Below are 14,787 nucleotides of genomic sequence, written 5' to 3'. Positions count from 1 at the left end.
ATTAGTCTCTCTCACACACACACACACACACTCAGGCATTTCTCATGTTATTATCTTTACTAGGACTGTTTGATTCCGATTCAGAATGCCACTCTATGATTTATAAATCGTTTTCTTACACTTCGTTCCTCCATCATAAAAAAAGGATTATCCATCTAAAATATAACAAATATCACTTAAAGAAATGAAATGAAAATTTGAAGACTATATTTTTAAGGGAAATTGTATGAAATTGTGACTAGGACTTGGATTTTTCCCATCATGACGAAAGGAGAAGAAACTCTGATGATGCAGGGAAGTGGATGGAGGAAAAAGATGTTGTGATTAAGGCTGTATGTATACACTGATCAGGCATAACATTATGACTACCTGCCTAATATTGTGTTGGTCCCCCTTTTGCTGTCAAAACAGCCCTGACCTGTCAAGGCATGGACTCTACTAGAACCCTGAAGGTGTGCTCTGGTATCTGCCACCAAGATGTTAGTAGCAGATCCTTTAAGTCCTGTAAGTTGCAAGGTGGGACTTCCATGGGCCCCACCTCGCAAACTTACAGGACTTAAGGGACACTTTTGATAGATACTGACCACTGCAGACCGGGAACACTCCACAAGAGCTGCAGTTTTGGAGATGCTCTGATCCAGTGGTCTCGCCATCACAATTTCGTCAAACTAGCTGAAATCCTTACACTTGTCCATTTTTCCTGCTTCTAACACATCAACTTTGAGGACAAAATGTTCACTTGCTGTCTAATATATCCCACCCACTAACAGGTGCCATGATGAGGAGATCATCAGTCTTATTCACTTTACCTCTCACTGCTCATAATGTTATGCCTAATCAGTGTATACATACTTTAGCCTGAATGTTGGGGCAGTAATAGACACAGCGACTTGAATGTCAGAGCCCTCTTTTGCCTTCGCTTTCTAACGGGTACTTTGTCTGAATCGGTGGCTGTGGAGTGAAACATGACCAAAACGGATTATTTCTAATCTTAAGAATTTCGTCTTTTAGTCTTCCGATCAGGTTACAGAAGAATCTGGCATCTCACCAAGAAGCTAGGACAATTTTGTTTATGGTAATAATATTGTCCCAATTGAGAACAGAAGAATCTCATTTTCTGCTTTTAGTTGGCTAAAGTAAGGATTAAAGTTTTCCAAAACCGAGTGAAGGACGCGAACTCCGAATCCATACCTGTGAATTATTCACACCCTCGTCTAAAAACGGATAAAGCTCGGCACGTCACGTGGAGTTTTAAATGGCACGTTACATATTAATGTTCATGCATAAGCTTGTGTGATAATCCCTTTAAGCTTTTATTGTGCATCTATGCCGAAGTGTTCAAGAGACATAAGCATAAATTTATTAACTCCTGTATTTTTGCTCAGCTGCGATGTCTCACTCGGGATGTTTTTCAGAATGACCTCAGTGTTAAGGCGCGTGAGGTCGCGTGTCAATAACAGATAGATGATGGCATCACATGTGGATCTGAGGAAGGGGGGAAAGAAAGTGGGCGTGGCCAGAATTGTGTGATGTATGAATGTGGGGAAAAGTCCAGGAAGTGTTTTAAGGTTCAGCTGGAAATGCTCTTCGCAAGCATTTTTATTTGTTTATTTATTTGTTGTTGTTTTTTATTGAGGTTAATTTGAATGGTCATGCAAGTCGTGACTGTAAACGAGGTGATTAGGTGTATCTAAGCGTATAAAATTTCAATAAAATCATATAAATTTCTGATGTCTGCATATTGAGCTCTAGTATTGTAAATTCTCTCCGATTATACAACCTTTCTGTTCGTTTTTCGTAATTTAAACATCATCTTTTGCGAGCTAACACAGCTTGGACAAGCACAGCTACGAAAGGATTCGTATTAAGTTATTAAGGGTCGTATATGATACATAACGGGCTAAAAGGAAGCGTGTATTATGGAACGCAACACATTGCAGATGTTTAAAACCATTGACTCGATAAACATCACTATAGCTTGAATTTCTAAGCTATTCCTGATATCATCATCGTCTCAGTCCTGGTGGTGTTCTTAGCAGCTTCCTTGGGAATTGCATGATCACGTTAAATGTTGGGATGTGGTGTGTGCATACAATAATATAGAGGTTTTTTTTTTTTTTTTTTTTTTTTGTGCTTCTTATAGAAGCGTCGGTCGAACAGACAGATAAAGAGGAAGAGGTATGCCGAGGAGCAGGAGGCCCGGCTTTCTGATGAGGAAATGAAGGTCATCGCCAAAGCCAAGAAGATCAATGCGAACACTCACAAAGAGCCTGCAGTACAGCTGTTTGTGGTGAGTATACACACACACACACACACACACAACACACAACACACTTCTAATAACTGGAATCTAAGGACTGGGCAATTATGTTTATATGATCTTAACATTGAGATATATTAACACTATGATATCTTTTTAGTATTGTGAAATTTTTCATTGTCCCAGAAGAATTCATGAAGCTTACAGGAGTTCAAGTACTTGGATATTTATTTAAACTTTAAAGAAAAAGGCTTATAAGATTTAAACAAAATGGTAGCGCTGTTGCTTCCTGCTTTGTTCTGATTGGTCAGGAGGTGTTGTAGTTTATTATTAATACGTCGTCCACATCTAGGTCCATGACCTTGCATTTCTGCCACATACAGTGAGATTCATGAAGATCTTATTGTTGTTGAAATGATCAGTGCTCAGTGAAATTGAGGTAGTTTCGGTTTCATTCAGGAGAATCCCAGTGAGGAGGAAGGAGCTGTGGTGGACAAAATTATGGCGTCTCGCAAAGTGAAGAAGGAGGTAACATTTAAAACTGATTTATTAGCTTTTAAAAAAAATACTGTGTATTTGGGTGCTGTTTATTTTTCAGGTGGTGTTAAAATAACACACAAACACAACACGTAAATATGGTCACATTCTTTACTTATGTTTTTTTACTTTTATGTTGTATGTTAGGTCCAAGGGATTTTGTATTTGGCACATGTATTTATATATATAAATAAATAAAAATAATTCTCTCTCTCTCTCTCTCTCTATATATATATATATATATATATATATATATATATATATATATATATATATATATATATATATATATATATATATATATATATATAAAGGTGATTAAAGATGTATTAATTTATATTTATAATTATTTATATATATATATATATATATATATATATATATATATATATATATATTCATTGTGTGTGTATAAATAATTAAAAGTATGTGTGTATATTTTATATATATATATATATATATATATATATATATATATAATTATTAAAAATTATTTATTTGTGTTTTTTTTGTATGGTACAGGTGTCTCCAGGCGTTGTGGTTGAAGTGGAAGAGTTTTTTGTAAAATATAAAAACTAGTAAGTCTTTTTTTCCCCCCTTTTCTTTCCATAATGATGATGAAGATGATGAGTATTTTGCTTCCCTTTGCCTTTGAAGTCCTTAAACACAAAAGCCGTTCCTGGCCCTGTCATTACAGAAAGTACGATCTGAGCAGCGCTTCTCTGGAAACTCCGAATGAAGGCATGCCCGCGTATCTAAATTGCTGGTTACCGTTTGGGATGTTCTCGGCTCTGATTAGCTCTTTCCTAATGAAAGCAAATGAAATTCATCGCAGTTTAATGTTAATAACGTGTAATCTGCTTACACGAGCCTGGCTGATACATAAGGCAGGATCAGAAAGCTGTTGACTGTGAGCCCGCCGTGTTTACGCACGAAAATGCAAATGAATTTTTTTTTTTTTTTTTTTTATTGTGTGTGTGTAGCTCTTATCTGCATTGTGAGTGGGCTACAGAGCAGCAGCTGGAGAAGGACAAGAGGATCCAACAGAAAATCAAGCGCTTCAAGATTAAACAAGCTCAGAGAGCGCACTTCTTCGCCGACGTAAGCGTTCGTGTTTGCTCCATTTTCATTTGGTTTACTGATTTAAAATGATTTTTTTGCAGGGTTGGTATGTTCTAGTGGTCTCCATCTCTGCTCCTGGAGGTGTACTATCCTGCAGAGCTTAGCCACCACCATCCAGTTTATTTCTGCTATTTATTTAAAAACTGGTTAGGTTCTTAGATTTGGAAAGGTGCCATGATGTACAAAATACACCCCAGGGCCAGCTTCACTGGTTTGTGTTATAGACAGCACGGTTGATATGCTTTACTAGGTCAAATAAGTGCAATAGAAAGGCGTTCGTCGAGAAACATGAATCCTGATGTTGTCCCCAGTGCATTCTGGGTAGGGAGGAGGTTCGGGACACTGACCAGTCTGCTTTGTGAGTTCAACAACACGCTTGGTGCTTACCTCTAATGGGTGAGCACCTAGCAAATGTCAGAACTGAGAAAATGCTAATGTGATAGAACAAGATGATTTATTGTTTCAGAACGATGATGATGATCAGATTGTACTAGCTGACAAAATTTGTTCCGTAGAATAGTCTCGCGATTTTACAACACAGGGAATAGTGAGTAGGGGGATATTTAAGACACAGCTCTTGGTCAGCTGGCTACTGGTAAGAAATGAAGTCTACAGGAAGGTACAAATCCCCTGGAGACATGGTCATGATGAACATTGGTGTGTCAGGCATCCTGTAATAATCTGTGTGTGTGTGTGTTTTAGATGGAGGAGGATCCGTTTAATCCAGATTACGTAGAAGTGGACAGAGTCCTGGAGGTCTCATACTGTGAGGACAAGGACACTAGAGAGGTAACATTTTCACTGACTCCGTGATCCCTTAAGTGTGAGATTTGGTACACACTTGCTGCCAGTGAGATACTGAATCACTTCAAAAGCATGCATTAAGAGTCTTAAAAATCTTGTCGACACCCCGGAGCAAAGCAAATCCACATTCTTGCAGCAGGAGCAGGCCCTGAACCTTTTTTTTTTTCCTGTAGCTCAAATCACTCAGATGTATTGCCTTCTGCTGATATAGCGTGAACGTGCATGCTGGTGATGTCAGGATACTTCAAGGAATTTGTACGATTCCTGATATTCCCAGTGATGTATCACAGTATCACACAATAAAGTGTCTTCATACACATATATATATATATATATATAGGAATGTTCTCTGTATTTGCTTTATCCGTGCAAAGTCAAAACACTTTCTTTATTCTTGGTTACTCTCATTTATTTATGTTTTTTGTTGTTTTTGCTTTTCAACGGCAGTGGAAAAAAAACATTTCTAAATTACTGAAATGTGTTAGTCCTCATATGTTGTGTGTGTGTGTGTGTGTGTTACAGCCGGTGGTGTATTACCTGGTGAAGTGGTGCTCGTTGCCATATGAAGACAGCACATGGGAGCTAAAGGAAGATGTGGATCAGACTAAGATTGTGGAGTTTGAGCAGCTGCAGGCAGCGAGAGCAGACTCCAGAAGAATGGTGAGAGACTCTCTCTCTCTCTCTCTCTCTCTCAGCCCCCCACTCCGCCTTGCTGTCTCCTTGTGTGTCTGACCTATTCTGTCTCTCTCACGCTCTCTCATTGTCTGTCTCACTCATCCTGTCTCTCTCTCTCTCTCTCTCTCTCTCTCACAGTTCCACTTTCTGTTTCTCTCCTGTTTTAGTTTATCAGTCAGTGTCCTTATATATAATCAGCTCTATAGACCCATTTCTCAGACCCATCGAATGAATCCAGAGCTGCTGCAGCTGTAACAGCACTGTCCCTCACACCTCTCCTCTCCTGTGTCTTCAGGAGCGTCCCCCAGCGAGTCACTGGAAGAAGCTGGAGCAGTCGAGGGAGTACCGGAACGGGAACAGTCTCAGGGAATACCAGCTGGAGGGCGTCAACTGGCTGCTCTTCAACTGGTATAACAGGTCAGTGATATTTTCTTAGAATATAGGGCGTGGCACTATACAGGGTATGAGATTATATCATGACACAGGAATCACACAGAGTCACAGTGTCTTATACATTCCTCCAAGGTTATTTTAACCAGGGGAAAATGTTTCTGCAGATGATTTAGTGATCCTCTGGAGATGTAAACTGTTTACAGGTTAATAGCTGGCACTGGCTAGAGGTGTTTTGTTGCATACTTTCCACTAAAAATTCCTGAATTTATATATATAAATAGCCTATCGTGTCATCCTAAAGTGCTCATAAAGCTAAGGCTTAATTTTGTAATATTATTAAAAATGTTTTTAAATATATTTAAAATATATTTATATATAATTGTATATTTAATATATAATTATATTTATTTTTAAATAGAAAAATAAATGTGATTACCAAACCTATATATCTTTTCATATTTTGTGTATCCTATTATGGTAGGATATTTTTGTCCGATTGTCCACCCCTATAATCCTGGCCATTTTGTTGGGTTTTTCTTATTGGATTTTTTTCCCCTCGTTCTTGGCCACATAACTTAATTAAATTTAATTAAATAAAAATAATAACATTTTATTTGCTAGGGCAAGTAGTGACACGTAGTGAAATGCTTTTCTTCAGTGGAAACTTTCTCTTTTTTCTGTTTTTAACAGCAGAATAAAACAAAACCTTATTACTATGAATTTTAATTATTTAAATTAAGCAATTTTAATTATTCTAAAGATCCCAAAACCCATCCCAGAGGTGATACATGTCGTGTAGCAGCTTACAATGCGTCACACTCATGAGGGGACGTGTATTATCGTTTATGGATTTAATTCCATTTCCTACCAACATTTGTTTCTTTCATTAGTCTCAGTATATATTAGCTGTCTGGAACAGTAGATGGTTCACACTCGATCCCTACGCCAGAGATTCCCAAACCATTTAACATCCCCCAAATGAGCATTCTGAATTTTCCCCTAAACCATCATTTTTCTTATTACAGATTTACAATCCAGGAATTATTCTACCATGTTGAACATTTTAGCGTACACCATATGGCCGAAAATCTGTAGACTCTCCCACAGACGTGTGTTTAATGTGAATATCGCATTCCTGATCATTTGTAGAATAAAACATTCTCTGATGATGAAGTCTAGAGGTTTCTGCTACACACCATGTCATGCCAGATACCAGGGTTTGGAAAGCAGTGTTGAAAAGCTAATAACTGTAATATTCCTAGACCACGTCTACAAGTCACACACACACACACACACACAGCTTTTCTGTTATACCTGTTATTTTATTTCTTTGGCTTCCATTCAAGGCTGTATAATGATTATTTACTTTCGGAAGCCGTGTAGCAGAGCAGGAAAAGTGTGTAAAAGTAGTAGGTTTCGTCATAATAAAAAAGTGCAAAATGTTTGCCGGGGTTATCTCATCACAGAATTTGCTGAGGTGTTTGTTATTGAGCAGTCTCCAGTAGCAAGACTGTGGGTGTGTGTGACCGAGTTTGTCAGGGCAGGCAGAGGTTCTCTCTTTCTCTCTATCAAACACACACACACACACACACACACACACACACATACACACAGGGATAGATGTGGATCCGGGCGCCAGATTGTTAAGTAGTGCGGAAGAGGATCCGGTGGAGCGTGCAGCTGACGGCATGTCTGAGCCCACATGCCAGCCACACACACACACACACACAAAACCACAAAGTCATGCACACACCCCATCTTATTTCATAGAGATATACTTGGAAAAGCAGAGATACAAACGCAATGCGATTTCACACCCATTGTTCCTTTTAGCAAAGCAGCTGAGGGCGTTTGTTTTCCTAAAAAGCAAAACCGATTCAGAGCAGGAACATAAAAACAGAATTTCTCCACCTTGGCGTGAAAGAACTCGGTGGCCTTTGTGAGAAGGTTTATAAACTGGAAGAGCTGAAGAGATGTCATGAATGTTTATAACCGTCGTAGTAAGTGACTGCGAACATTTTACAAGATTAGCAGCCATCAGTGCGAGCTGAATAAAACCTTGTAGCACTCACTAGTGTTTATTTTCCTAGAACTGCACCTCCCCAGGTGTTTCATTCCTTACTTATTCCTTACTTTCATGCATTACGTTCACGGTAATGGAAGATCAGTTTAAGGCTGATCAATTTAAAGGTGATGTAAATTAATTGAAGTAATAATGTGCTTTTAAAAAAACGTGCTCTCTCTCTTTCTCTCTCTCTCTTTCAGGCGTAACTGTATCTTGGCTGATGAAATGGGTTTGGGGAAAACCATCCAGTCGATCACGTTCTTGGACGAGATCCACTCCACTGGGATCAAAGGGCCTTTCCTGATCATCGCACCGCTCTCCACTATCGCTAACTGGGAGCGCGAGTTCCACACGTGGACCCACCTCAACGTCATTGTCTATCACGGCAGCGCACTCAGCCGCCAGATGCTGCAGCAATACGAGATGTACTTCCGAGACGCTCAGGTTGGCACACACACACACACACAACCTAAAAATGGCAGTCGTGAGTCAAAGAGCAGTGACTGTGACAGGAAGACGGTACACTTAGTCGTCTGTGTTAATGTATCCTCTGTGTGTCTGTGTAAGAGTGAATTGTGACAGGTTTGGATTTAAGTGATGCACAGTGGGGTTTGTCAGCTCTTAGCTTGAGGTTTACCCGCAAAATCACATCCTGTCAAAAAACAGACATATTTGCCTGATTTCACGTCTTTATGTGTGTTTTTATTTTGCCTATCACTTTCCGTCTGTATTTTTCCCCCATCTCCGTATGTCACTTATATCTGTCTCATCCGTCTGTCTCTGTGTCTTTGTCTCTCTCAGGGCCGTGTGGTGAAAGGCGCATACCGGTTCCAGGCGGTTATCACCACGTTCGAGATGATTTTAGGAGGCTGTCCGGAGCTGAACGCGATCGAATGGCGCTGCGTGATTATCGACGAAGCCCATCGGCTGAAAAACAAGAACTGCAAGTTGCTGGAGGGCTTCAAACTCATGCGCCTGGTACAAAAACGAAAGCATAGACACGGTTTTGACATTTGAAGCTTTTTGTTCTGTTGGTTTTCCATTGCTGATTTGCTGCATTTTGACCTTTAGGAGCATAAAGTGTTGTTGACTGGTACACCGCTGCAGAACACTGTGGAGGAGCTGTTCAGTCTGCTGCATTTCTTAGAGCCCACACGGTTCCCCTCTGAAAGTACCTTCATGCAGGAGTTCGGAGACCTAAAGACTGAGGAACAGGTGTGTGTGAGAGACGGAGGGGGGTGTCTGTGTGTGAAGAGTGATGGTGAGGGTGTGTGTGTGAAGGGTGAGGGTGTCTAAAGGTTGATGGTGCAGGTCTGTGTGTGTGTGTGTAAAGAGGTGTAGGGTGCCTAGGAGTCATCTGTGTTTGTGTGTGTGTGTATAGGTTCAGAAGCTGCAGGCCATACTGAAGCCGATGATGCTTCGCCGCCTGAAGGAGGACGTTGAGAAGAAGCTGGCTCCGAAAGAAGAGACCATTATCGAAGTGGAGCTCACCAACATCCAGAAGAAATACTACCGTGCCATTTTAGAGAAGAATTTCTCCTTTCTGGCCAAAGGAGCTGGCCAAGCCAATGTCCCCAATCTGGTTAACACCATGATGGAGCTGAGGAAATGCTGCAACCATCCCTACCTCATCAAAGGTAAATTCAGATATCAGTAATTCACCTATCGAAAGTCTTTGGAAATCTGACCATCACACCTATATTTGGGTCTTAACCAAACTGTTGCAACAAAGTTAGAGACACAGTTGTCTAAAATGAAAAACTGTAGCATCATTAAAACGTCCAGCACAGAGCCCTGAGGGACACCGACTGCACCCCTGACCTCCTCACCCAACATCAGGGCCTGATCTCCCCAATGCTCTTATAGCTGAATAAGCCAAATCCTCACAGGTACACTCTGACATCTTCCCAGAAGAGAGGAGCTGTGTATAACAGCAAAAGGAGGAATAATATTCTTCTGAGTGTTATGGTCAGGTGTTCACATAACTTTTGGTCATATAGTGTAACTACACCTGACTCCATGTTTGTTCAATCTGTGTAATCGGAATCTGCCACGCAAAAGGGGGTTTTCCTTCATTTCTGTGAATTCTTTCTTTCTTTTTGTTAGTTTTCTTGCTTTCTTTCTTTTGGCCTTGTTTTCCCTGCTTTCTTTCTTTCATGAATACATTCTCTAACTTGTTTGTTTGCTTTTCCTCTTGCCGTGTCTTATCTTTTCTGCATGCCTTTCTTTCTTGCTTTCTTTTTTCTTATTGCTTGGTTGCTTTCTTTCCTGCTTGCTTTATATATATATATATATAGTTGCTTTCTTTCTGCTTAGATAAGGTCATTTGGAACATTTAAATGCAATATAATGGAAAGACATTTTTTACAAATTCTAGGCACAAACTGTGTGTGTGTTTATTACGGAAATATTTGTACAGCTGTCTGTTGTTGAATAGACATGTGCTGCTAAACGTAACTATCCAGATCACAGTAGCTGAACACCTCGTGTGTGTGTGTCTTCTTGATCAGGTGCGGAGGAGAAGATCCTGGAGGATTTTCGCGAGGTGTACAGTCCCTCGGCCCTGGACTTCCACCTGCAGGCCATGGTGCAGTCCGCCGGCAAACTCGTCCTCATCGACAAGCTGCTTCCTAAAATGAAGGCCGGCGGCCACAAAGTGCTCATCTTCTCCCAGATGGTGCGCTGCCTCGACATCCTCGAAGACTACCTCATCCAGAGACGGTATGTAGATGGTTTGTTTACACACCGTGTGAAGAGTATAAGGCACCTCCTGGTGGATTTGTTTAGAAAGTGCAGGTATAAAGTCTAGCTTATAGAGCGATTTGAGAGGAGATTTGTTTGTAATGTGAACCGGTTGTTGTGTGTAGATGTGTATGTATCTGTGAGTCCGTGCCTACGCCTGGAGGGTCGATTGGCAGGTGTAGCTATGGTTCAGTTGGGGAGGGTACAGACACTCAGGAGAGCTCACATCAGACATGGAAAATGCCTGGAGCACTGAACAGCCTGAAGTAGGTCAGAGGGAAAAAGAGAGAAATGGCAGAGAAAAAGAATAGAGGGTTGTTTGTTTGCTTGGGTGGTGTTTGTTTTTGTTTGTTTGTTTACTCCCAAGGTTTTGGTTATTTTATTGCTCAAGCGCAAAAGGAATTCTGTTGATTTTATGAACCTGGTCCAACTTTTCAATTATTACAGCTCGTTATTTAAATGCATCCAGTAATAATCCGTCCATTTGTCCGAGCTTTTTATTCCTGGACTTTATCATTGACATAACACATCAAGTCTAGGTCAATGTTATTTATAACCCTTCTTGTTTTTGAGTTATTGATTAATTCATTTCAACTGGTCCAGCAGACTAATAACTAAAAGAGGCTCCATCAGAAATATAACAGCTTTCATGACAGCCAAAAGTTATTGACACTTGACCGTAACACCGTAGCATCCTAGTAAAAATTTAGTCCCCTCTTTACTGTTATAATAATAAGCCCCAATTTTCTAGGAAGGCTTTCTGCTAGATGTGGAGTGAGATCAGGCCCTGATGTGGAGTGAGATCAGGCCCTGATGTGGAGTGAGATCAGGCCCTGATGTGGAGTGAGATCAGGCCCTGATGTGGAGTGAGATCAGGCCCTGATGTGGAGTGAGATCAGGCCCTGATGTGGAGTGAGATCAGGCCCTGATGTGGAGTGAGATCAGGCCCTGATGTGGAGTGAGATCAGGCCCTGATGTGGAGTGAGATCAGGCCCTGATGTGGAGTGAGGAGGTCTGGGGTGTGGTCGTTGTTCCAGTTTATCCCAGAAATGTTTAGTAGGGAAAAAGTCAGGGCTTTGTGCAGGACACTAGAGTTCTTCCTGTCCAACCTCAACACACCTTTCATGGACCTGTTTTGTGCCACATCTTAGCTCAGTAAAGGAATATTGTGAAGCTACAACATACAAAAAGACATTCTATACAATTATATATTTCCAACGTTGTGGATGCGGGTGCAAGCCTTTTAGCTTTAAGGTGCTATTTTTATAACTTGGACTGGCTTATCTGGGCTTGACACTCATCTTGGACTTTGACATCCTAACTTCTTTTTTTTTAGACATTTCCTTCCTTATGCATAAATAAATGACACGTATTAGTTTCTCAAATGGTGATTTGAGTCACGTTTTTTAAAACACTGCAAAATTCCAGGTAAAAATCAAACAAATCTATTTATTCTTCATGTAATATTGATGGGGCAATTGATGGGACAGAAACTCTTCTTTCAAACCTTAAAAGCCTCTAATTTGTGTTTGTTTAGATACCTCTACGAGCGCATAGACGGGCGTGTGCGCGGAAATCTTCGCCAGGCTGCGATAGACCGTTTCAGTAAGCCCGACTCAGACCGCTTCGTCTTCCTGTTATGTACGAGAGCAGGAGGCCTGGGCATTAACCTCACTGCTGCTGATACCTGCATCATCTTTGACTCGGACTGGAACCCTCAGAATGACCTGCAGGTACACACACACACACTCAGAGAGGGAGAGAGAGAGAGAGAGGCTCAAGGTAGTCATTAGTGCCAGCAAGTTAACCTGGCCACTTAACAAGGTAACAATTATCCACAGAGGTGAGTAAAAATTAACATTTAGAAAATGATCTCAATGGAGGTTCATTTGAAAAGTGGAGCAGCCTGGTGGCCTTCCTGAACAAACCCCATCATTTGCGTTCCTCAAAATCAAGTGTACCATGTTACTATTCCACCACAGGCGTTCATGAATTCTGTACACTCTGTTTTTATTACATTTACATGCCATTAATTTCTCCCCCCCCCACACCCCCAGGCTCAGGCTCGATGCCACAGAATCGGCCAGAACAAGGCGGTGAAGGTTTACCGACTCATTACACGCAACTCGTACGAGCGGGAGATGTTTGACAGGGCTAGTCTCAAACTGGGTTTGGATAAAGCTGTGCTGCAGAGTATGAGTGGGCGGGACAACAGTCTCGGAGGAGGAGGGGTAAGAAATCAACCTCTCTATTCTTACTTCAGCTCTTGTTTCATGTTCTTGTCACATGTTGTCCAAGGATCTCATACAAACGCAGAAATCGAGGAGCCCTTATCAGAACTTCCTGCTTTACTTTCCATCCTGTAGACGATCCAGCAGCAGCTTTCCAAGAAGGAGATTGAAGACCTGTTGAGACGCGGTGCATACGGTGCACTCATGGACGAGGAAGACGAGGGCGCCAAGTTCTGCGAGGAAGATATCGACCAGATCCTGCAACGCAGAACCAAAACCATCACCATCGAGTCCGAGGGACGAGGGTCCACTTTTGCCAAGGTTTTTTTTTTTTCCCCCTTTTAATTGGTTTTCAAATGATTTTAAAGCCCAATTCCGTGTCATAAATTAGATATATTCAGATTCCAGGAAGCGTAGCGGCTGCAGATAATCCTAATAAAACAATAAAACTGTCGCCTTAGCAGGAAAGTTATGTTTTGAGCCTCAGTAGTTGCTTGATGCCCAGAATCTGCCTTTGAAATTTGATCTACGGTGTAATTAACGTCCCTTCTTGAGCTTAAACACTATTTAATTTATTACTCGGTTCATTTGAGCCAGTACATTAAATCCACCTGCTGATGGTGAGATGTCTCCACGTTTGGTGGGTGGCATGTGCGAGTTTCTCACCCTAATTTTAAGACAGACAGGAGGGAAACACCCACTGGTGTACACGAATAACATAGCTGTGGGGTTTGATCGATTTAAAACAAGACAGTGTAGTTGCTGTATCTCTTTTTTTTGTACTATCACACAGAAGTTTGTAATGAAACAGGATTTCCAAACATAAAATGAACACTTAATAAACATTAAACAACCTCACTTGCAATACCTAGGGAAAAAGCCAGAGGAGGGATCAGAGAGGAAATGAATAAAATTTCAGTCGCTGGAAAAAATGCTAGCACACTGTGAGGTTATAAAGGGATTTGTTGTCAGTTTTGCTTTTGCCAGGTTCATATAGGTGATCAACATTAATACACCCTGGAAGCATGAGCCTCGGTGTATGACTCTTACGGTGTCGTCTTTCTCGGAAAAATACAAAACAGAAGTGCTCATAGTTTGAGAAGTGACATTGTGTATGTTCTATCGCTGTCTCTCATTTCTGATCACATTCCCATTTCTGTAATGTCTCATATAGTATAAAATTGATCATTTCTATTTAATATAATAGAATAATATGTATTATAGTAATATTATATTTTATAAAATATTGTAATTTAGGTTTCTATTAGCCTTTTTAGAATTAATAACAAATGTTTTTGGTTGTAGTTTGTGATACCCAGAGTAAAACGTTCGTGTCTTCGATTTCAGGCCAGTTTTGTAGCCTCTGGGAATCGCACAGACATTTCTCTGGACGATCCCAACTTCTGGGATAAATGGGCAAAGAAGGCCGAGATCGACTTGGACACCGTCAACGGCAGAGTGAGTGGAAATCGAGGGAAATGGAAGGGGGGAGAAAACTATATAAAGTGTCACAATATCAGCTTTTTTTTTTTTTAAATTGATACCATCTAACTGGACCATCTCTTTCTGACCAACAGAACAGCCTGGTGATCGACACGCCGAGAGTAAGGAAACAGACGCGGCCGTTCAGTGCCACTAAAGACGAACTGGCTGAACTGTCAGAGGGTGAGAGCAGCGGAGACGATAAGCCCAAACTACGGCGGCCGCACGACCGCCTCAACAGCTACGGCCGCACCGAGTGCTTCAGGGTCGAGAAGAACCTTCTGGTCTACGGGTGAGCACCGTTCTTCACGTCTTCCATGTACCCGCCTCTTACAGAAGACATAAAAGGAATGAGCGATAAGAAAAGATGCTAGTATTAGACATGTAATAAACATTATGAAGATATTTATTTGGAAAAAAAGCTGTGAGTAAACGTTAATAAAAATGGGGCATTTTGCTGTAGCTAGTAAGGATGA

At 40.9% G+C, this 14,787-nt stretch overlaps 1 protein-coding gene across 7 annotated transcripts in view; it reads left to right on the top strand.

Annotated features, from left to right (window-relative positions):
* The window catches only part of chd9 (chromodomain helicase DNA binding protein 9), an 81,096-nt gene that overhangs the window by 53,543 nt on the left and 12,766 nt on the right, over nucleotides 1-14,787 (top strand). For 6 of the 7 annotated variants that reach the window (XM_058381270.1, XM_058381268.1, XM_058381266.1 and 3 more), the window contains 17 exons: nucleotides 2,144-2,290; nucleotides 2,720-2,788; nucleotides 3,320-3,375; nucleotides 3,781-3,898; nucleotides 4,622-4,708; nucleotides 5,246-5,383; nucleotides 5,694-5,815; nucleotides 8,057-8,300; nucleotides 8,658-8,834; nucleotides 8,928-9,071; nucleotides 9,238-9,493; nucleotides 10,367-10,577; nucleotides 12,136-12,331; nucleotides 12,656-12,829; nucleotides 12,965-13,150; nucleotides 14,177-14,287; nucleotides 14,407-14,603. In XM_058381270.1, the coding sequence (XP_058237253.1) occupies nucleotides 2,144-2,290; nucleotides 2,720-2,788; nucleotides 3,320-3,375; nucleotides 3,781-3,898; nucleotides 4,622-4,708; nucleotides 5,246-5,383; nucleotides 5,694-5,815; nucleotides 8,057-8,300; nucleotides 8,658-8,834; nucleotides 8,928-9,071; nucleotides 9,238-9,493; nucleotides 10,367-10,577; nucleotides 12,136-12,331; nucleotides 12,656-12,829; nucleotides 12,965-13,150; nucleotides 14,177-14,287; nucleotides 14,407-14,603 (2,633 nt within the window). The remainder of the gene's footprint in view (nucleotides 1-2,143; nucleotides 2,291-2,719; nucleotides 2,789-3,319; nucleotides 3,376-3,780; nucleotides 3,899-4,621; nucleotides 4,709-5,245; nucleotides 5,384-5,693; nucleotides 5,816-8,056; nucleotides 8,301-8,657; nucleotides 8,835-8,927; nucleotides 9,072-9,237; nucleotides 9,494-10,366; nucleotides 10,578-12,135; nucleotides 12,332-12,655; nucleotides 12,830-12,964; nucleotides 13,151-14,176; nucleotides 14,288-14,406; nucleotides 14,604-14,787) is intronic. The other variant, XM_058381267.1, reaches the window with a different exon arrangement.

This window comes from Hemibagrus wyckioides, linkage group LG27, assembly GCF_019097595.1.
Source record: "Hemibagrus wyckioides isolate EC202008001 linkage group LG27, SWU_Hwy_1.0, whole genome shotgun sequence".
Taxonomy (NCBI): domain Eukaryota; kingdom Metazoa; phylum Chordata; class Actinopteri; order Siluriformes; family Bagridae; genus Hemibagrus; species Hemibagrus wyckioides.
Note: the sequence above shows the minus strand (reverse complement) of the source record. Positions and strands in the feature narration are given on the sequence as shown.